The sequence below is a fragment of the Chroicocephalus ridibundus genome, chromosome 3, assembly GCF_963924245.1.
Source record: "Chroicocephalus ridibundus chromosome 3, bChrRid1.1, whole genome shotgun sequence".
In the NCBI taxonomy this organism is placed as follows: Eukaryota; Metazoa; Chordata; class Aves; order Charadriiformes; family Laridae; genus Chroicocephalus; species Chroicocephalus ridibundus.
This window is the reverse complement of record NC_086286.1, coordinates 127,838,701-127,859,666: the sequence shown is the minus strand read 5'-3', so window position 1 is coordinate 127,859,666 and position 20,966 is coordinate 127,838,701. Positions and strand designations below refer to the sequence as shown.

General features: G+C 50.5%; 1 protein-coding gene across 7 annotated transcripts in view; it reads right to left on the bottom strand.

The window, feature by feature from the left end:
* Nucleotides 1–20,966, bottom strand: part of NCOA1 (nuclear receptor coactivator 1) — a 187,337-nt gene that overhangs the window by 66,007 nt on the left and 100,364 nt on the right. For all 7 annotated transcript variants that reach the window (XM_063330741.1, XM_063330743.1, XM_063330740.1 and 4 more), the window contains one exon: nt 150–256. In XM_063330741.1, coding sequence (XP_063186811.1) covers nt 150–235 — 86 coding nt within the window. In that variant the 5' untranslated portion in view covers nt 236–256. Of the gene's footprint in view, nt 1–149; nt 257–20,966 lie in introns of those variants that run through there.

Genomic DNA, 20,966 nt, shown 5'->3' with positions numbered 1-20,966 from the left:
TAAAAGCAAAGCGAAGTTCTGGTGGGAAGTGTGAACGCTTCCGAGTGGCTGAAACCCGGCTCCATCTGCTCGAGCAGACGGGACGGAGCGACGCAGTGGGAATGACAAAATAGCCGTGGCAGGGGACGGATCGGGAGCAGTGCACGTACCTCTGGGCTGTATCGCAGGGAGAGCCTTTCCTCTTCCGAGAGTCGGGGTTGGCAGGGTCCGTTGAGCTGTCCCCGAGGCCACTCATGTTGGTTGACCTACTTTGCACCTGGAACCAAAGAGAGACAGGGTAAGGACAAGCTTTTTGCAGCTGCAGGAAGAGCGGTTCCTCCAAGGCAGAGCCAGAAAACATGGACCAAGTGCCCTCTGAAGAGGTAACTAACCCAACGCAAGTCTTTGTTATTGAATCAATGCCTCGTTTATGAAGGAAAGGGTGCGAAGGGAAGATAACACACGATCACGTTACCCTCCTTTTGGTGTCCTTTGGTGACCATTTGGCCAAGCAAGTCCTCACCACCAGCAACATCAAACTTCCATCACAGACTGAGCTCTTCCCTGTATCCCCGCAGATTTTAGCTTCCTGGCCTTACGGCATTTTAACAACTATCTAAACAAAGCTTGTTTCAATGCTTTGTTTATGTGTTTGACTGTGTTTGTTTTGTTTCCTTCTCCTTCAGCCCATCTTCGGCTCCTCTGCCATCTCCCCCCGGTTCCTCTGACTCACGGCTGGCAGAGGACGCTCCACCCTTCGCATTGTGTCGCTCCCCCACAACCTCCTTTCCCCTCAGCACACGGCCTGGGCTTTAATTAGAGCTGCAAACTGACTCATCTCTTAACGGGATGCGACACCCTCCCACGAACCCCTTCCCCACCTCCCGATGAGGCTGCCTCCCACGCGTGGGCCTCCCAGGCCCAACCTTCTCCTGGAAGAGATCTTCCCAACCATGGCCGGTCCTTGGCCAGTCCCAACACTGGGCACCTCCTGGGTTCCAGCTCTCTCCAACACATGGATGTTTCACCGTTGTTTTTAGGGTGTAATTTCAACAGATATTGGGTAAACCAGTCCATGCTATGGCAAGTGAGAGGTCTAAGCAACCCAAGAAGGTCTGGAAGTCATGAGGATTGTAACATTGCAATATCCCACATGCTAATGCTGCTTAATTATGAATTGTATTTTTCATATTTAACTGAATAAAATACTATCTAAGCTCAGTAAGGGCAAGAAAGCCAACTAAGGCTTCTTTCTGGACACTTCACCTTGAGGGGAGTTAAAGGGTTTGGCCAAAGACCGTGACACTCTCCAACCTGAGACCTCTGCCAGTCCCCTCCGACTGCCTAACTGGGATGAAACACATCTACAGGACAGGGTCAAACCCTCACACAACACGTTAAATCAGAGCTTCTCTAGAAAATAAATCAGCTATGCACGTTGCTTCCCTTGCTTTGGTAAAGCCATTCCATGATTTTTCCAGTAACCACAATAATTCCGTATTGGATAATGCCACCTTCCAAATTCTTTTATTTATTTCAGAACTTTTGGAAGTGTTTATCATTAGGAGAAGATACAATCCCCGAGAAACAAAGTAACGGAATCCTGGACAAGAAGTTAGTAGTTCAGAGAGTAAAAGGACTAAGTTCTTAAACTTAATTCCCTTCATTTCTTCTATTACTTTCTAAAAGTTGGAATTTTAATAAGGATTAAACAGCTGATGGAGTGTGACTCTAGAAGACATGTCCCCAGTTCCCACAGCCCAGAATCCCCCCGTTTTATTCAGCCTGCCTGAACGCGGATCGGGACGCCTTCGGTGGTCCAGCATCTCCCACCCGCTACCCAGCCTGGTGCAAGGCAGCCACTCATCAAAAGCCACCGGTGGTGGCTCATCTCGTGCTCAGACAGGTGACGACCGAAGTCCTACCAGCTTCTGAAAGTTCTCAAACCACATCTGCAGAGCAGCTCCTCCTGACCTCAGAGCAGTGGAGAGGGGTGGACACAGCCGTGAGCATCTCCTCCGCTCCCTGGTTGCCTGAAGACCCCAGTGTTCCCATTAAAACCCAGAAACCCCCCGCAGCCTGGGCTGCATCCCCAGCAGCGTGGGCAGCAGGGCGAGGGGGGGATTCTGCCCCTCTGCTGCGCTCGGGGGAGACCCCCCTGCAGTGCTGCCTCCAGCGCTGGGGCCTCGGCACAGGAGAGACACGGAGCTGTTGGAGCGGGGCCAGAGGAGGCCCCGGAGATGCTGGGAGGGCTGGAGCCCCTCTGCTGGGAGGACAGGCTGAGAGAGCTGGGGGGGTTCAGCCTGGAGAAGAGAAGGCTCCGCGGAGACCTTCCAGCCCCTGCCAGTCCCTCAAGGGGCTCCAGGAAAGCTGGGGAGGGACTCTGGAGCAGGGAGGGGAGCCATGGGACGAGGGGGAAGGGTTTGACACTGGAAGAGGGGAGATTGGGATGAGATATTGGGAAGAAATTCTTTGGTGTGAGGGGGGTGAGCCCCTGGCCCAGGTTGCCCAGAGAAGCTGTGGCTGCCCCATCCCTGGAGGGGTTCAAGGCCAGGTTGGCCGGGGCTTGGAGCAACCTGGGCTGGTGGGAGGTGTCCCTGCCCAGGGCAGGGGGTTGGACTAGATGGCCTTTTAATTGCCCCTTCCAACCCAAATCATTCTTTGATTCTCTGATTCTGTGAAAACCAGTGTTACCAGCTTCATTATCTCCTACAACCAAGGTGTCCGGGGGGTGTCACACATTTTCGTTCCTCAGTGACCCATCTCTACACTCGACATTGACAACCTCTACCCCAAAATAAGTGAAACATCTGTGCATAACACAGTGCTACGCGGAAAAAGCCCGTCTTTTGGCAGCACACAGGCATTTCTGCTAACGCTTGCGTCACCAGTGCTAAGGCGAACGTGGTTCCTGAAATCATTTTAGCAATATTAGCGCAGGCGATCGATGCCGCAGGCACGAGAGCTTGTCCACCGAATTCAGAAACCCTGAGCAGATGCCAACAAGCTAGCCATGACCAGGGATCCGAGTTCATCCCCTGCGTCTTTGGCACGTTTGCAAGAAGGAACGATGCCAAAGTAAATACAAGGAAGGGGGGAAAAAGCAAACTCTTGAAAAATTTAGAGATTGGAAAACTAGAAGTGCTGCATCATCTGCTTAGGGGGAGAAGGGCTCAGTGAGGTTTCAGATGAGCTTTCTGGGGTTTAAACCTTCTTCTTGAAGGTTTAACTTGCTCTCATCAAAACACTGAGTCTCCGTAAGTGGCGTTGCTCTTGCAGGTCCCGATCTTTCCTCTCAGCAACTGAATTAAAAGGAAAAATGAGCAGGGATATGGCAGGTAAAGCCGACCGTCCCACCGAGATGTTCCACTGCAGGACCGCGGCTTGGCAAGAGAGACCATATGCCCTAGAGAGGTGAAGTAAGGACAACATTGCAGCCTTAGCTGAAATCCTTGGCTTGAGTTAAGCCCTTGATGTAATACACTCAATGTTTCTTTTTATTGTAAAAGTAGTTTATTTTATGGCAAAACTTGCCAGGGCTGACAAGCCAAAAAATGTCATTTGGTCTAAAAATACCGGGGATGACTCGGTTTGAAAGCCCTGTTGGGTCAGGGCACGGCCAGGGGTTGATGCCCCCGCGGAGGGCAAGGGTTGGGCTGCGGCGAAAGGCAGCCCTGCCCGCGCTCGCGGCCCTTTCACCAGAAACCCGATTTCTAAACGCTGGCTTCTTGTAAAAACGTTAATATTCTGCTGGCTTAGGAAAGCAAACAGAGGCAGAGGAAGGACAGCAGGACGGTAATGAACACAAGCTAATTAGTTCAGCCAGGGGCAGGGGGGGAAGCGGCTTCCAGGCTTAATACAGGGGCTCTCCGATGCAGAGACCTCTGCTAAACCGATTGCTCCTCTGCTATCACAAGCCACCACAAAAATATATTAAGGGACAACATAAAATGCTGCTGATGTCCCTCCCGGTGCTGCTCGCTCATGGGGCTCCTTGGGAGACGTTTGACCATGGCAGGACCAAGACCTAAGCGTTGCATCAACACGAAGAGCGCTGGCCTCTCGCCCTCCTCCACATGCACACGGGTGAAGTCTCGTCCCAAAGATGCCCTGAACCTGCTGCTCTGAAGAAACTCCATGTCATGGTGCAAACCCAAACTGTGGAGTGTTCTGGGGTGTTTTTTCAACAGCTATGGATATTATCATTGCAACCAGCAGCTTCGTGCTTGGTCTTGTGTGCAGCCGGTGCACAAGTCCGTGGTCCTACAGCAGCGGTGTCGATGAGCAAAGCTGCGACGTGCACCATGTTTAGCAGCAAATCAAGCGCCTGCGATAAAAACTGCAGCTCCCCGGCCCCAGCTAAACCAGGGCGGAACTCAAGCCACCAGCGAGGAAAAAGGTTTGGAGCTTCTCCGAGGTGATTCTCCATATCCACGTTGCTGTTGCTCCCCTGGTTCTTAGTCCACAGCACTAGTCCCTGGCCCCACCTGTTACCGGCACCCAAGTGCACCACTGCATCTGCTCATCAGAGACTAATTAGTCTCAAAGAGATTAATGAGAAGGAAAAAAAAACAAAACAAAACAAAACAAAACAGAGAGGGGGAATGAACAAGAAGGACAAGAGCTGAAGTAACCTGCCCATGGCCAGGCAGATGAAACTACCTCTAATTTCCAACCCTGAACTCTCTCCTCTTCCCTTGGTCCTGCAACGTGCCATAGTGGAGCATCCACCTGAAGAAAATGCTGCTTTTTGGGATGCTAACGAATATCCTAGCACAGACCAGAGCCTTGACATGGAAGATGAAGCACCAGCCAACATCAATATTCTAACACAGCCTTGGGGATCATGACACGAATGCAATTTCCACATTAACAAAAACTAACAATAAGGGAAAAGGATGTGAATTATCACGGCTTAATGCTTCTGCTCTCCTAATAACACCAACGGATTTCCAATAGCTTCCCAAAGACGGCCATCGCTACCTCTAGCAGACACAAACAGCCCGAGTGGTTCAAACTGACAGCACAGGAGACGGAGCTGGCTGCTGAATCCTTAATTCTAACAGAACTGCCTACTTCTAAAATGTATTTCCCACATTTGGGATGAATTTGACCGCAAAAAAATGCTTGCAAAATAACACCAACATCTATTGGAGAGAGACAGAATTAATCGGCTGTTTTTAAGAAAATGACAATGTTGGAAAGCTCCCTCATATTACAGCTATTTATCATCAAAATATAACCCATCTGTGCGTACACAGTCTCAATTAGAGGTAATTAAGAGCATACTTGGAGTGTCGCAAGGACACATCTATATTGTTCCCCTCACAAGTTCATCATCAGCTGCTCCTCTCATCGCCGGGGTCAGAACAAACCTTGATTTTTTTTTTTATTTTTTTTTTAAACTTCTGCAGATCACAGAAGAAAGGCTGAAGCTGTGATGTGGACAGAGAAGAGGTAACGGGTGAGAAAGAGCGAGTCACTTGCTAACCTGCTGCATGTGGCGTTAGTTTGGGGCTGAGTTTTGTTAAAAAGAACTTCTTTTTCTGGCCTCATCTCCAACAAAAAAAGGAGAGAGATGCAAAGTCCTGATTAAACATTGTTGTTTTGGTGGCTAACGTTGTCAAAAACAAATGTCACATCTGTTTTGTGCAACACTCCTTGGGGGACGGCGCAAAATCCCTGTATCCATATGCCATCGCTCCAGCCTGTAGAGACGTCGCCTTCCATCTAAACCCTCTTTCCTTGGTACCTTACCCCAATTTCCCTGCTGCGTTTCCTCCTGCCTCTCACCTACCCCGCGAGCCCTCCGTCTTCCTTCTTTCCCGTGAGGGTGGTGAGCCCCTGGCCCAGGCTGCCCAGAGAAGCTGTGGCTGCCCCATCCCTGGAGGGGTTCAAGGCCAGGTTGGCCGGGGCTTGGAGCAACCTGGGCTGGTGGGAGGTGTCCCTGCCCAGGGCAGGGGGTGGCACTGGGTGGCCTTTAAGGTCCCTTCCCACCCAAACCATTCTGGGATTCTATGATTCTTCTGCCTGAGCCTCATGAAAATGCTGCTGGTGGACCCTCTGTCTCTGGGACATCCAACCCAAAACACATTGCACAGCCTGGGGAGCGTGGACAACTGGGTTTCTCTTGGTTCCCATTACTCACCCTGGCCTGAACATCCCCTCTTGACATCAAGCGATGCTTCCATTGTTACGGTAATAACGATGATGCTTGAGTCAAGGCTGGATGGGACATGCTCAAGGTCACCCCGAGGCCTTGCAGCAACCTTATGTTGAACCCACATCTCTGTGGTCATTAGGGCTGTACAAGGAGGGAGATGATGAATAAAGAGGAAAACTAAGTGTGTAATGTGGGGAAAACCAGAGCTGAAGGCAGGCGGGAGATCCACCCTGCCTGATCCCGCATCGCCTCTTTAAGTAGAGCCCATGGTGTTGGGACAAAGATGAATTCACGGAGAGAGCAGCACACTCCAATATCCCTGTGTCTGTCCAGCCTGGAGGGCCGGTGTTTGCTTTCCTTCCAAGGAGATAAGCGGGATGTGCAGAAATCTTAATTATTGCTGGCTCTGTGGTGGCAGCAGGCTAATAAAAGCTGTCAGCTCGGGGACTCGGTGGAGCGAAAGCCTGCCATCTCAATTCCCCGCATCTGCACCCACCCGCCGGTCCTGCGGGGCAGGGGACAGGGAGGACGTGTGAGATGCCTACACCCTTCAGGAGAGGCTTTCCACTGCCACCAGCACACAGGAGAAAGGACCACGGCAGGTCGGGCGGCCCCGGGCAGGTCATTTCTATACCCCACTCCTGCTATGCCACGAGGGAGGTAAGTTCAAACATCGCTGATGCAACACAGGTGAAAAAGCCACCGATCAAACACTCAACTGATCTGCAAGAGATTAACGTTATGAAAGATTTAACATTTTGACAGCTAAAAAGGTGAATTTCACTTCTCCGCCTCATTTTTCCCACCCTCAGGGGGCCGTGGCAGGAGACGGGGCCTCGTCCCAGGTCGCAGGGGGAAGCAGAGGCACAAACCAAGGTCTTGTGGGTCCAGACCCTCCCACGGCAGGGACGGCGGCTGCAGCCCGGGGAGCATGGCACCGGTGCTCCCGGCAAGGGGGACGCACACACGCTCTGGATTTTGGGGATGTGACGCAGGGAACAAGTCAGAGTTTAATTTAATTTCTTCCAAGCTGTTTACCGGGTCAGACTCCACCAACACACATTTTTTTCCTTTTTTACACAAGGATGGAAAACTCCTGACTATCGAACCAGCAGCTCCCCGAGCGCTGGCAAACCCCGGGAATTAATTGGCTTAATATTCACACAGTGCTCTGAATCCCCGTGCGAAGGGCACCCTGGAAGCGCAAAGCTCCGACACGCAGTGAGCATCCCAGGACACGTCACCCAGCAGCGGTCCATGACCTGGCACCAAACCTTTGAGGAGCTCTTTGCTCTTCAGGACCAAATGAGGAGATGGGGGCAGAGCTGAAGGTCTCTTCCCACCCTGTAGACCCCGCTGGGTTTTCTCCCCGCCCCTAACAGAGAAACCCAACCCATCCCGGTGGAAGACCAACCTCCTGGCACCAAACCCACCCTGCGTTCACCACTGCAGGTTTTGCAGAAGATGAGGTAGGAAATGCCAACCAGCTGGTGTGCCCACGGGGAATAAGAGTAGCCCTTGGCTTCACAGCTGGCCATGGTGGGCCAGCCAGCACCGAAAATCAAGTCCTTCACCCACAGGTCCTGCAGACCCGTGTCCTCTGCAGAGCAGCCATGGGAAGGAGTGAACCTCATACCGACCGGGTAGAGACAGGACATCAATCCCACCTCCCAGGGCCCCATTACTCTTGTAATTTTAATTCTGAGCACTAGAAACTTCTCCATACTGCGCAACGGAGAAGACAAGCTTTGCTGTCCAAAATCCAGGCTTCTCCATCACCTTCTGCCCACAAGAAATGGTTTGCTTTGGAAAGCTAACAGGGGCCGTCCAACCCATAAAACCGAACCTATTTGGCCAAAGGGAATTCTGCATACGGTAACAAAAATACACGCAGCCAAGTGAATTCCTTAAAGATGAAAGCACGGGCCAGCGGCACACCGGCTCTGCAAGTGCTTGCTCTCTACACGATCCCTAGAAAACACAAAAAGAAGGGAAAGCGGTCTATAAATCAATGTCCTGCAGACTAAGTATCATCCTTAGAGAGGCGACGGTCCAAAGAGAAGGTGTGAATTTTAATACGCCCATCATCTCCGTCGTATTTGCAACTCGCAGACCCACAGCAGTCATTCCCCTCTAGCCCGGGGATAATTCCAGCAGCCAATTTGTTTTACAAATGAATGGGAAAATATGGGAAAGGGCTTTGCCTTAGCACGATGAAAATGAATAATCCAGCTGTGGGAAATCAATATTTGATGCCTAAGGAGACCTCCGAAAATCCACAACGCCACTCTGTTATTTTCCCAAGCTCTCTTTAAAACTCACCTCAGCTAAAATACAACAGACAGGAGATAACTGATGTGCTGCTTATTACACTAATTGCAATCATCTCCTTGTTACCTGGTGCTCACCCACATCTGTTTGTCAGAGCCATCTGTTGTCTGTCTTAATTAAATCGCGTGCTCGGAGGGGCAGGGACTGTCACAGCACATGATTTTCTAACCCCTCGGCATCCCACTTCTGTCCGAGCATCTCCGTGCTACCACCGTGAATCCCCGCCCCCGCCCAAGCACAGGGAAAACAGCTAGAAAATAGGAAGCCAGAAAAACAAAACCCCACCCCAAAAATAAAGCAAATAAGCTCGGTAGGAATCACGCTGCACCACGCAGGGTTTTCAGGAGTAAATGATGTCCCACCGCTTCTGCTACCTGCCCAAACTTTCCAGGATTCACCTTCCGAGCTGCCTCTGGGGTTGTTATTTGGAAGAACGACGGGGCACCAACTCAAACCAAAACCAATCGTGGGGGTCAGATGAAAAACACGGCAACGAAACTCTTCCTTCTGCTGCATTACAAAAACTGTGGGAAAATGAAAAAGGACGACTTGCCTTGCACCGCCATCCTTCATGCTGCTGCCCCCAGGGTGCGGGGAACGGAGCCCACCAGCTCCAGCAAAGCCTTCAGAAGGTGCTGTCTTGCACCTCATCGCTCCACATTCATTTCTGCAGCGCTGAAATGCTGAGGAGTAATTATTAGCAACTTTGAGCATCAGCTCAAGATCTTCCCACTAAACCACACTCTCCTACAGGTTCTTCCACGCCTTCCCCGGAAGGTGGCTGCTCGGAAGATAATTCCAGACTCAAGAGATCAGAATTGACCGTAGATACACACGATGAAGTTGAAGCACCTAACTTTTTTTCTTTTTTTTTTTTTTTTTTTTTTTTTCAAAAAAACCCCACAAAAATGAGCACAAGCATCTCCTCAGACGCTGCCATCCGAAATGACAGCCATCTGAATTTCAGTATTACTGAATTTCTGCTCACGACGCTTGCTCTGAGCAGCACTGCGGGGAAAACTCACCCGCAAGTTGCTTTGATACTTGTTCAGCCCCTTCTCCTGAGGCGGTCCCTCCTGAGCTGTGGCTGTGGCTCCATTCCCCACCGGCTGGTGGGGAGCTGGGACAGGAGCACGCTGCTGCCATGGCACTGTCCCCGTCCCCAAGCAGGTCACCCTTGGTGTGACTACCCGGTGTCCCCGCTATTTGAACTCAGCTCCACCTTTAGGTGCTCAGGATGGGGAACTCCCAGCCTCTCTGCAGTCCTGGGGTTCAGCAGAATGAGCTACGGGCAAGCAGGGGACGAAGCTTTGCTGCTGGGCTTCCTCTCAACCAGGAGCCGGCTCCTTCCTAAGAGCTGGGTCAATAGAGGCACCCACCTGGTCTCAGCCATGGAGTTCCCTCTCCATATCAACCCTCTTGCCAAGATCCTAGACAAAACCAAGCCAGAATTCATTTCAGCAGCGCAGACAGCAATGGAATACGTTTAAGAGACAGACGCCTCGGTGCTAGGTAAGATGGGAACCCACCATCTTCAACTTGTACGGGTCATAACTCCGGATCAGCCCAGTTACTCCACCACCTCCACCTGCTCCAGCCCTGGGGAACATCCATGTAAAAGTATGACGACGCATCACTTTCCCTTCAAAATGACTCTGATCAGGTATTTTAAGCCCATGTAAAGATCTCCGAGTATTAAAACCGCTTTGTTTTTTATCCTCATTAAAAGCCCAATAGAAATTCAAATTTCTTCTTACACCAGCTGTTTTCCCAAAGCACACCAACTGCCGTATTACAGGGCTGCTCACGAATGTCAGCACGTACTCCGCGAGCATTTGCATCCATATATTTCTGCAAATCCAGAAAAAAAAAACAGAAGAAAGGCATGCTACCATTGCTGTTAGCGGACACGGAGCCGTCCACGGGAGGGGAAAACCAAAGCTACGTGGGTTGACCAAGAACCACCAGCCCAGCGGTGGGCTGGCTGCAGTGGTCCCTACAGCGGAGGACGCCGTGAAGTTTAAGTCTCTCTTAAAGATCTGGGCTTCAGTGCCATCCCGCTTGGATTTCTTTCCCTATTTTTCATTTCAGGACAAGGGCTGACAGCCCCACCAGATCCCCCCGAGGGTGCATCATGCACGGTTAATACTTTTGGAGGCATCAAGGCAGGAAGCAAGGTGAGATAAATGAATGCACAGCGACGGAGAGAAACGGCGGCAATACAAGAAACCCCCTGAAAAGGCGAGTCAAGCTTCGGCGTGTATAATTTTAATAATAAATAATATTTTTTCTCGTTGCCCAGCTCCTTTTAGTGCCACTGAGCACACTAAGATCAGCGAGAGGGAGGGAAATTTAGCCGGCAGATGACAAAAATGGCAATGCTTTGCTTAAAAATACATGGGCGCAAGGGCTCGTGGTGGGCTCCCACACGGGGGTCACCCCTTGCCCGCTACACCAGCCCTGTCCCACCTCTGGGAAAGGATGCTCTCCGTTCCACTGCAAGCAACAATCTTGCTCTTACAATGCAAAATATGTATTTTTTTTTTTTCCCCAATTTCTTTGCACTAATAATGGGAACACGTTGCAAACGCAAACTGAGGTGGACCCAGAAATGGGTATGCAATTCAGTTGCCATCCTTGAGCAGTCTTCCTCACGGAGCCGCTCGTGTCTCGACGCCAACGAGCATCGCTTGGCAATGTTTGCGGCAGAGATAAGATACAAAACATAACTGCAAGAAGCATAACCTTTTCTCCCAGTAACTGATAGGAAAAGTGGGTTAATTTATACAGCTCCTGAAAGGGAAAAATAAGGCTAATTCCCTCGCAGTCACAGAACATTACACACTTAGTTTCATATTACGCTCGTGAATTACACGTTGCAATTACACAATTTTCTCTATGGGGAGAAGAAAGTATTTGGCAGAACGTACAAATACATCAGGTTCTCATGTAGCACAAATTAACCAGCGGCACAAGCACATGTGGCTTCATAACAACCACCGTAACTCACCAGCAGCAAAGGCACCGGCGCATCCTACGTCGGACCGTGGAATGGGAACCCCATCAGCAGAGACGGCCCTTGGCCACCAGCAAGGTCGTGGCTTTTCCAGGCAAAGCCGGCTCCAACGCCTCCGACCAGAAGGCAGAGAGCAGGATGGAGTAGGGAAAAACCCCTTTTCAGGAGCGGCATGTGGGTCCGTGCTCCGCATGAGCCTGCCATAACCATGCTGTGCTGGTGACGGACCTGCTGTATGTAGGCGGACGCTGGGCTACAGGTCCCTTCTCTCCAAAATTTGCAGGATTTTTTTATCTATATATACACACGCAACCCAAATTTTGTTATTCCTTGTTTCTGTTCTTGCATAATATCTTGGATACCTCCAACACATGGATTAAAGAACAGACCCGGAGTGCTGGCCTGCAGCTGCAGAGCAAATATTCCAGCAGCCCGGCGAGAGCCACCGTAATGCCGGTCATGGAGATCCAGCAACCCCATCTTCCAAATGTGCACCCAAACCGCACGTTTCAGGGAAGGTGCGGTGTGAAAGAGCAGCCCTGACAGCTCCCAAAGAGCCACAAAACTCCCCACTTTTTAAACACAAAGTGTATTTAACTATCATTTACGCTGCACTTAGGCAAACTAAAATTCCTCCTTAAAATCCAGCAATTGATGCCCATCACACCTGTCTTTACTTTGGGTCAACTTCAGGCAAAAGCCCAGCAAAAACCAGTGACTGGAGGAACCCCGGTGGGGGGAAGGTCCTGGATCAAGCTCTATCTTCATGTCTGAGTGAGGAGCTTGAGCAAACTCAAGTGCCCTGACGGATCAGACAGAAAGGAAGACACCATACGCTGACGCAATATAAATGACATCTGCTGCTAAGACCAAAAATGCGAAGAAGCTGAACTGGTGGGAGGGCTGGGATCTCAGGCCTAATGTCTGACCTTGTAACCATGCTTTGAAGATATCTAAAAGAGGGCTACTGCACTAGCACAAGTTCTGGCCACTTCTTCTTCCCCTTTTTCTTTTGCTCTTTCTTGCTTTATTTTGCTTACTCACATCTGTCCTGCTTTTAGTCAAACACTTTGGACGACTTCTGCTTTCTCCTGCACGTTCTCACCATCAGCAGTATCTGCAGGTGCTTCTGGCACTAGCCAACAAAAAGTCCCTGCAAACGTCAGCACAGACGGCCCGCTGCTTCTCCTGCCTCCGCCTGAGACCTCTGGTTTCCACTGCCCACCTCTGGTCAGCTTCTGCTAGGCCCTCTGTAGGACTTCTGGTGCCCACACTGCTGGGATTCTCTCAGGATCTCCAGCTTCAATTCGTCTGAGAGAGAAAAGCCAAAACGTTGAGGATCACTAATGGGAGCTGTGAAAATGTGAAAAGACTTAAGTGGGTGGAGGAGGAGAGATGACAGAAGAAACCCTCAATAATAGTCTTTGCTGGGAAAGGAAAAGGCAAAGCACCAAGGTTGAATGAGCCAGAGCAAGATGTAATCCTGAGAGGAGCTGACAACACCCAGCTGAGTGGGATGTGAATTTTTCATACAATGATAGAATGGTTTTGGTTGGAAGAGACCTTTAAATATCATCTAGTTCAACCCCCTGCCATGGGCAAGGACATCTTTCACTCGATCAGACTGCTCAAAGGCCCATCCAACCTGACCTTGAACACTTCCAACGATGGGGCATCATCATTTTCCACCAACAGCACAACTCAGAAGAGCACAGTGACCCCGAGAAGATCCCGCTGCTGTCACCTCTGCATGGCCCTACTGAGCTCAACAGCCATCAGCCCTTGCTAGAGTGAGGAGGAGCCAAATCAAGATATCTAACACCGAGAACGTGAGCGACGCTGAGAACCAGCAGGAACCTTTCCCAAAGAGAAGCTGCAATGCCCTCTCCAGCTGGACAAGCCTGAAGATGGTCCACTGTCTTCTCGTGCTGTCTACTGTCATTTCTCACAGGGACAAGGTCAACTGCAGAGGTGGGTCCAACAGGAGGCTGAAAAACCCCAGGAGACGCTTCAGCCTTGTGCACGGGTACACTAACACCCCGGCTGCAGGAACCCCACCATCTCCGAGCTCTCATGAAAAGCAAGTGGGAGGAAAGCCTTCACAGCATTGTCTCCAAAATGACGTTTTATCTTGCTGGAGAGAATTTTTCACTTACCAAAACAAAGCACTGCATTATAGAGCTCATTTGAAAAGATTGCTGTGGTCTCCCTGTGAATAAATTAATCAATTTTATTAGTCTTGATGCTAAATTCCTGACTGACAGCTCCACTTCTGAAGATGCAAGCTGACGGCTGGCTGCCGTGGAAGAAGTCTGGAAGGCGACAGCTCAAAGAGCAAACCGAGATTCAATGAGCACACCAAAAATAAAAATATAAGAGAGTGTATTTTTTAACCCCTCGACGACTATCTCATTATAAAATTCTAGTTAGATTGCCTGATCTCCAACTACCTGAGGATTAACACACGAGGCAGGGTTATCATCCTGGTTTGGATATCATCTTGGTTTAACCACCCTTGGTAAAGTGTTGGCCATCACCAGGATTTTGCTAAAGGATAAAAAAATGCACATTTTTTCTAACCATAGAATTAAAAATAAATAAATAAAAAGGCTGATTGCTGAAGACAAAGCTTTAGAAAATCTTATGGTAAAACATCTACGGCACCCTGCATGCCTCAAGCTGGACTTCCAGTAACGGTCTGCTTCCTTAAAGTCCTTACCTGCTACCCACATTGGAGGTGTACCCCACAGGGTTCTGGACTCAGTTCTCCACCCCAAAACCACCCGTCAATACCCTTCTGTCACCACACAGACACCCAAGCACCCAATGGAGAGGACCAAAGAAGGTGTGGAGATGCACAACCCCCTGGCCTGGGTGTAGACCAGGGCCGGAGGTGTCAACTGGAGCTCCCTGTACCCTCCCTGATCCCTCCAGAGCACTGGGAGCAGGACATCACTTCCACCGGCGCTCATGGGGACAGGGATGAGTGTCCTTCTCTGCTGGTGCCACCAGCAGAAGGTTTTGCTCACCAGGACGTTAGGACCGCCCATTCATTCATGTCCAAAGCAAACAATCCATCAAAGCAAGTGAGTGCTTCACCTTCACAATTGATGTCCTACCCTCACGTAACCAACCGTATCAGCAGGACAAGCCCAGTGCCGTGCTGCAGCTTTTTAGATGGAGAAGGAAAGCCATTAGTAACATAGAATGAAAAAAAAAAACCACTGAATTGGGTTTCTTTTCTGCCAAAAGTAAATCTTTTGAAAGGCCATAGAGGGACACATTAAAAAAATGAAACCACAACAAAAGAAAAATACAGCTTAAAAAATAAAGCATTATCAGCCTTTTCCAAATGAAGCCAAACCCTTATGAAACCCGCTGAAGATCTACGCAGAGAAATTCCTCGATAATTGGATTATTGGTGTTAAAGAAACATCCTCAAGTCGCCGACAGCCCCGTCCTTATCCTCTACCCAAGTGTAGGTGACGCAGGACAGAAGCGGCACGTCTGCCTTTCATCTGCGTAGATCTTAGAGCTACACAAGACCATTTGTGACCAGAAGATCTCAACCAGCTTCTGAATCACAGCTGGTGCCTGATCCAGGGCAGACACCGCCTCCTCACCCTGTAGAAGGTGGGATGGGGTCACCATCCTTCTCACAAGGATGAAGGAAAGCCTCCAGCCTCCAGAGTATATCCTGGAGGATTTTGCTGCCAAAAGGGATGAAGACTGTTTTCACCTGCTGCTGACCCTACTCTACAGAAACGTGGCTGCGTCCTTGATGGTTCCTGAGCGCCTGCAGTGGGGTGGGGTTTCAAAGCCGATAAAAAATAAACAATATATCACAACAAATCTTGCTGTCGAGCAGATGATAACTGAGATACAAAGGCAGCGGTCCCAGCACAAGCTCTTCTTCCACCAGCCTGAGAAGGTTTGCAGAGCACCACCGAGGACCTCTTAAATACCCAGCAGCATGGGGGAGAGGTAGCTGATGGTGCTCACAGGATATCTGCTAAGCCTTCTTCTATCTATTATCTTAGGGATCACATAATTATTGAAATTTGCATACAGTACAAGATTTGTAAGAGATGTAACCATCGCTGAGAACAAAACCGGATTATGAAGCATCCCAGGGAGTTGAAAAATATGGGAGGAAACAAGATGAAACTTGGTCAAACACAACTTTAGTCAACAGTCACAGGGGGGAAAAGCCTCAGCTGCAGGAAGAAGAGGCTCCTACTGCCATTTACTGGGTTGGGGTGGTGTTATGGGGTTTTTTCCAAATATTTAACAGTAGGCAGATAATACCGAGCAAGATATTGGATGGGAACTTATACAAAATGCAGCACCAACACAGCAGCCCTCATGGATATTTGGACACTGTCAGCAGAGCATGGAGAATGAAGGGTTTGGGATTTTAGACGGCGTTGGTAGGTATCTGTGGGTAATTAGCTGAGCAAACAGAGGATTAGGCACAGCTGAGATCACCTTCTCGGCAGACAGATAGCAACAATTGGTCCTAAAAGAGCAGCGTGAACGACAAAGCAATTAAACGGATTTATAAGAAAAAGATTAAAACAACAAAGTGGGAGCAGTTTGACCAAATCCCAGCGAAAAGGAGAAGCTGCTTGAACTCAACAGGTCTGGATTGCGTACAGCACGCCGCTGGCTGTGCCATCCCTATGTGATCCTCCCGGTGGATGCAAAGGCGGGGGATTTTCAAATTGAGATCACAGAATCTTAGAATGGTTTGGGTTGGAAGGGACCTTAAAGATCATCTAGTTCCAAACCCCTGCCCTGGGCAGGGACACCTCCCACCAGCCCAGGTTGCTCCAAGCCCCGGCCAACCTGGCCTTGAACCCCTCCAGGGATGGGGCATGACCCAGATTGATAAGTCTTGACCACGGAAGAGCAAGACTGTCACGGAGCTTCCCAAGGAGGATGGCAGAAGAAATACAGGAATTATTTAGACTAATTAGAGCGGAATCTGTCTTTGGGAAGAAGACTGGAGTAGGTTGCAACAGGTTTATATTTATTTTCATTAAAGTGGCTGCAGAGTAGTTTGCTTCAGAAATCAGCCACCTCACCACCACCGGCAATGCCCATTCGGGTTACAGTAGAAGCCCCAAAACACCTCCACAACGTCCCAACCTGCAGCCCCCCACCGCCTCCCAACTCGGGGGCAGGACCAGCCCCCCGGCCGCCACCTCCTCCACCGGCATCGCACCGGGGGTCAGTGCAGCCGACACCGATTCCGAAGAACTATGGTTTCATGACCTTCAAACTCCTGCTGCTCCGGAGCGAGGGGAGCCGGGAGCTGCCGCTGATGCCCGAACAAGGCTCCGAAGAGCAGCCACTTGCTCCTGCTTATTACAAATACTCAGGCATCCAGCAGCAGGCGGAGGACAAAAAAAAAAGGGTTTTCTAGAAAGCTATGGAAGAGCAATGAATGGCAGGTAATACCTTAGGAGATGGCTTCATTTCCTTAATATTTATTTGCATTTTAGCAATACTCAGAGGCCCTGAGCAACAGCAGGACCAGATACACGATGCTTTAAAGGGAGGATGCAGTCGCCACTGCCTCTGAGACGCCACCCAATATTCAAGTCAGGCTCAGAAATTAAACTCCATGGTCTAATCCCGGGCAAGACAAACCAGGACTTTCACGTCCTTGCGAGGGATGCCAGCCTGCGGTGGTACCGTCCCGCGGCCGGTGGCAGGGGCTTACCTGGCTCTTTGGAGTCCTGCTTGAGATGTTTTTTATTTCTCCACCCACAAGCTCCGAGCTGCAGAGGTCACAGCTATCCCAACACACGGCGACAACGTGCCACGGCAAAGCAGGAGGAGAAGGCACGAGAGGGATGGGCAGAACGAGGACGGGTGAAAAGCAAGGCTGGAGAGACCCCTCTTTTCGAGAGGAATTGAGCAAACTGCAGGGAATGCCACTTCAAAAATGCAGGGGTTTTTTTTCCCCATCTTCAGTTATCTTCGTTTGTGAAGGGTTTAGATTTCAAACCCCCTCCCTCTCTTCTCAGCTGATATTTTAGACTAACCATATGGAGGAAAAGGGGAGAAAAAAAAAAAAAAACCACCACCCAGCAACAGTAGTGCGCAACGGAGGCAAAGTCGTAGCTTATTGCATCATTATTAATCCCTTATTACCATCACTCACAGCTGCAGCAGACGCCTCCAAAACACGAGGATCCCTGCCCTGAGGTGTTTACAGAGCCAGTTAGATGGGATATAATTAAGAGGTAAATAAGGCAGTAGGGAACGTAGTTGGGAGGGGGGAGGGAGGGAGGGAGGAAGAAAGACACAATTAACTTCAGCAGCTTTGCAGGGGTTACCCCTATTTTACATTACAGCGTGTTGTGCCCGTAAACTGTTGGGCCCTTTTTTTTTTTGGGAAGCTATCTGGCATTTTAAACCCCCGGCACCAGTCTCCATCACCCACTGCTTGCTTAATTTAATGCTGCTGCCGAGCGGGATGGCACCTTGGCTCTCCCAGCGCCGCCCAAACACCCTGCAGACACCCCGTTTCTCCCCAGCTTCCAGCCTCCAGCCCCTCCATCGCAGTCAGCGTCCCTCTTCCCCTACCCAACCGGCAGATTTAACCGGGCGGAGAGCCGGCAGCCTGGCTCAGAACGGCTCGAAGAGCAGCAAAGTAGCCCCCCTGCATCTGCTTGATGTCCCTTGTCCTCCTTGGACATCCTTCTGCCCACGTTCTGAAGTCACGGCGTGACTGCACGTGCCCACCCTGTTTGCACATCACCCTCCAGGACCACAGCTCTTCCCAGCGCAGTGCCGGGGAGCACTCTTAAAAGGTATTTTCCAGGTCTTAAAAAGCAAGTGGGTAATGAGAGGAGGAGGAACCCAGCCACAAATTGTCCCGCAAACACCAGCCCCTACAAAACTCAGCCTGCGGGAACTGCTTCAGGAGCTGCTCGACGGACAGACGGCCCAACAACGTCGGCAAATATCAACTACTCTGAGGATGACAGCCATAGGGGGAGACGCTACGGGTGGAAAACGCCACTGTAAATCCCGCTGTGCAAGGACAAAAATCTACCAGTCATGAGCGCTGCGCTGCCGCTACATCCACTCATCACTTTGGGCTGCGTGACAGCGGGAGACGCGTCCAACCAGTGGCAAACTGGTGCCCAGGTGCCCTTCCCAGTCCTCCAAGACCTCACACCACACAGCCAAGCACAAGAACAGCAGATAATATCCTGTAACAGATAATTCCTATTGATTTCAGACATGCACGTACACACCGCGTCCCTCCCGTTTGTATGCGAATCCCAGACAGGTCCAGAGAGCAGCACGGATAAAATCGGCACGGGGAGGGATCCTAAGAGCCGCTGACAGCTACCTGGGCAACTGGGGAGCCTCGGGCGAGGCACGTCAGAAGAAGACACTGTACATGGCACTCATCATGTCTGAAAAGAGGAAATTCTCCACGTAGGCGCAGCCGTGCTCCAGTCCAGAGCTGGATCGCAGGATCTCACCCCGGCTGGAAACCACCACAAGGAGAAGCAGGAGCTGAGGATGGACGTGGTGAGCAATCCCACCTGTCCATCCATGTATCCTGGTATCATCAAGCCTCTTCTAAGAAGGGAAACTTTTTAAGCCTACCTCGGATACTTGATTTGTGGTTGCCAAAGAGCCGGGAGCAGAGCAGGTTCCTCCGCAAAGACCAGAGGAGGATGGGAGCGCTCAGAGCCCCGCAAAGCAAAGGGCCACCGTGGGACGCCGCAGGGAGCCCAGCAGCATCTCACCCGGCGGGGACCTCAGCAGCAGCCACAACGTCAAACACACCACTTCCAACCCTCAGATCCAGCAGATAACGCCGTATCCCACACCTCGAATCACAAATATTTTACTTTTAACAGTTGAAGCTACCCATTTAATTAAAAACAGGCTTGATAATTAAGTTTCCAACCAATCCCCTCCTCTCCAGCCCTGCTGGCTACAGAGATCTTCATTTTCTGGGGATGCAGGGAGGGGGAAATGGGGCTGGAGCTTCTCGATGCCTCGAGGGGTGGAGTTGGTCTGTGTGAGGAGACCGGGGGGAATTCAACACCGCTCGCTAACTAAGCCCCAGGGAGATGGAGCAGCGCTTTGGGAAGGGGCTGAGACTCGTACACAGCCAGGGATCATTGCAAGGAGCAGCACCGCTGGAAATGACTTTTTTTTTTTTTTTGTAGCTGCGCTGGTAACACCACAGCAGCAGTAAAAGAGGTGGCGACGAAGGGGGCCAACAAGAAAGCTGGGGAGGGACTTTTTACAAGGGCACATAGCAATAGGACGAGGGGGAAGGGTTTTACACTGGAAGAGGGGAGATTGGGATGAGATATTGGGAAGAAATTCTTTGGTGTGAGGGGGGTGAGCCCCTGGCCCAGGTTGCCCAGAGAAGCTGTGGCTGCCCCATCCCTGGAGGGGTTCAAGGCCAGGTTGGCCGGGGCTTGGAGCAACCTGGGCTGGTGGGAGGTGTCCCTGCCCAGGGCAGGGGGTGGCACTGGGGGGGCTTTAAGGTGCCTTCCCACCCAAACTACTCTATGATTAGTACACTTAAAAAAATCCTAAAGTCACGGCGTTCAGCATCGTAACGAGCACTCCCCTGAGAAGCCAGGCTAAGACATGTTCAAAACAACTCTTAGCAAAAGCAAGGTACGGGAGGATATTTCAGCATCGCATCCCCCCCCGGTACGATGTCAGAGATACAAACCTGCTAGGAAAGGTAAAAAAGGAGCAAAAATAATTGCATCACTTTGTGCCCTTTGAACAACCTTTGGATCTTGATGGCTTTTGCCAGGAAGAATAATGAAAGTCAAACTAATTAAGCAACGAACATGCCCGCAGTACAAAGTGTGAAAATTTTAAAAGTCTGGCAAGTTGTTAGGAAGCGCTCGGCTCCCAGCTCCGCTTCCCTGCTGTCATTCTGGGAGCAACCATGATGCAAAAGCTGATTTTTAAATCTTTTTTTTTTTTTTCATTTTAAGCATTAAATCAGAGTTCCAAAATGGGGTATGGTGGAAACCACCAATTTTGAAAATATTTCTCATCCTGCTAAGGTATCTACCCGCTTTCGATGTAATTAATTCAACGCTGGTTGTCACAGCCACCTGAACCACCCCAGGACGATGTCCCAGGACACCCAGTAGCCATGGACACCCTAAGTCTGCTGGTACCTACCAAGGAGTTGGCTCCACATTTTTGGTTCCTGACCCTCCCTGCACAAAAGCTGCCCAGCTGGAGCGCTGCCCAGCTCCAGGAAGGGGTTTTGTCCTCCACCACCTCTTTTCTCTGCTGATGGGGGCATCGGAAGTCCCCCACAATGCCTCACCACCACCAGCAACCACGGGAAAGCCGGAGCACCAGGAGCCAGCACACATGGACACCTGTCTTTCTGTTGGGAGCTGTGGGCTGCTGGTGCTGGGGAAACATCACCGTTGCTGGTGTGGTTGGTAATGTCAT